The sequence below is a fragment of the Diabrotica virgifera genome, chromosome 4 (genome assembly GCF_917563875.1).
Source record: "Diabrotica virgifera virgifera chromosome 4, PGI_DIABVI_V3a".
Taxonomy (NCBI): domain Eukaryota; kingdom Metazoa; phylum Arthropoda; class Insecta; order Coleoptera; family Chrysomelidae; genus Diabrotica; species Diabrotica virgifera.
This window is the reverse complement of record NC_065446.1, coordinates 202,822,535-202,824,898: the sequence shown is the minus strand read 5'-3', so window position 1 is coordinate 202,824,898 and position 2,364 is coordinate 202,822,535. Positions and strand designations below refer to the sequence as shown.

At 35.7% G+C, this 2,364-nt stretch overlaps 1 protein-coding gene across 1 annotated transcript; it reads left to right on the top strand.

The window, feature by feature from the left end:
• Positions 1 to 792: 792 nt before the first annotated feature.
• LOC126883792 (uncharacterized) lies at positions 793 to 1,638 on the top strand. Its single transcript, XM_050649462.1, has one exon. It carries the CDS (start codon positions 793 to 795, stop codon positions 1,636 to 1,638), a length of 846 nt encoding a protein of 281 aa, XP_050505419.1.
• The last annotated feature ends 726 nt before the right edge of the window (positions 1,639 to 2,364 follow it).

Sequence of the window (2,364 nt, the reverse complement as noted above, 5' to 3'; positions counted from 1 at the left end):
GTAAAGTTACTCTTTATCGAACGAGTCTGATATTTATGAGCAGAGCGAGCATAGCGAGCGAGGCGAATAACAGACGAGTTCGATGAAGAACCTTTACTGACGTGGTACATAAAAATTTTTATCGTCAACAATTTGATATTGGTTTTAACACTTACTTACAATACTAAACTTAAAGATAAAACCCATAACTAAATTAAAATTCATGGTGACGTTTCAATTATTACTTTAATCATCGTCAGAATAATAAGTTTCTTGAGCGGATGCTTTAAAATAATTTTAAAGGAACAAACAATAATTAATGAAAACGTAAAAATGACTTTGACAATCATTGGGTTAAGTCAATAATTTTAAACACGCCATGTCTTGTTGCGTGTTTAAGGGTGGCTTCAAAAGAAATATGGATAATGCCTCCTTGATGCTGAGTTTCGTTGGAGAACTTGCATGACCAATGATTGAGAAGTCCTTACGACTAATAGGGTGGTCAGAATCAGTCATATGTTGGAATACCGCTGAATTTGGAATTGTTCTTGATCGTCTTCCTAAGTGAGGAGTGACACCTAAGTGTTCGCAACATCTGACATTAAAGTGACCTCGAGTCTTCCCGACGTACGTAGCTGCACAGCTACTACATTTGAATTGGTATATAATGTTAGATGCGAGATCACTAGGAATCATGTCTTTCACATGGAAACAAGATCCTATTCTTTCCAAAGTCGTGAAAGCAAATCTTAATTCTATAGAGGGAAATGCTTTTTTAATTGTTCTACGGATGTTGCGTCGGATTTGTAAGCTATGGTAACCAGTATATGGAAGTTTGATATAGATCTTTTATACGGAGTCCCAAAAGTGCACAAAACTGGTGGCACTCTAAGACCGATTCTCAGCTCCATCAATACTCCAAACTATCTGTTAGCTAAATATCTTTTCCCACACCTTCAAATACTGACTGAAAACGAATTCACAGTAAAATATACATTTTCATTTGCGAAGGAAATTACCAACCAAGACAGACACAAAGATGGAATTATGGTCAGTTTCGACGTTGAAAGTCTGTTTACAAACGTTCCCTTAGATGAAACCATCAACATAATAATAAATTCACTTTTTCCAAGTTCCAATTCAAACTTTTTAGGAATGGAGCAGTCAAAATTTAAAGATCTACTGACATTAGCTGCCAAAGAATGTCTATTCAGTTTTGACGGAAAAGTGTATAGACAAATAGATGACGTTGTAATGGGCTCTCCTTTAGGACCAGTTTTCGCGAATACTTTTCTATGTCACCATGAGAAAACATGGTTAGCTGACTGTCCAATTGATTTTAAGCCACTTCTTTATAGACGATACGTGGATGATATTTTTCTCATCTTCAAACATACCGATCACATTCAACATTTTTTAGATTATCTCAACCAGAAACACCACAATATTAAATTTACTGTTGAAATTGAAGTCAATGGAAATCTGCCCTTCTTAGGAATTAACATCTTCAGATCACCTTCAGGTTTTTCCACTTCAATATATAGAAAACCAATCTTCACCGGCCTGTATATAAACGCAGATAGCTTCATTCCCAACAAGCACAAAACAAGTTTAATCAATATACTTGTTCACCGCGCTTTCACTATCTGTTCAACCTAGCAATTCCTACATGAAGAGTTAGAAAACATAAAGGTGATCTTAAGTAAAAATGGTTTTTCGTTGAACTTCTTAGAAAGATACATCAGACGTTTTTTCAATAACAAATTCCAACCAAACAACAAACTAGAAGAAATCAAAGAAAAGATCTATATCAAACTTCCATATACTGGTTACCACAGCTTACAAATCCGACGCAACATCCGTAGAACAATTAAAAAAGCATTTCCCTCTATAGAATTAAGATTTTCTGTCACGACTTTGAAAGAATAGGATCTCGTTTCCATGTGAAAGACATGATTCCTAGTGATCTCGCATCTAACATTATATACCAATTCAAATGTAGTAGCTGTGCAGCTACGTACGTCGGGAAGACTCGACGTCACTTTAATGTCAGATGTTGCGAACACTTAGGTGTCACTCCTCACTTAGGAAGACGATCAAGAACAATTCCAAATTCAGCGGTATTCCAACATATGACTGATTCTGACCACCCTATTAGTCGTAAGGACTTCTCAATCATTGGTCATGCAAGTTCTCCAACGGAACTCAGCATCAAGGAGGCATTATCCATATTTCTTTTGAAGCCACCCTTAAACACGCAACAAGACATGGCGTGTTTGAAATTATTGACTTAACCCAATGATTGTTAATGTCATTTTTACGTTTTCATTAATTATTGTTTGTTCCTTTAAAATTATTTTAAAGCATCCGCGCAAGAAACTTATT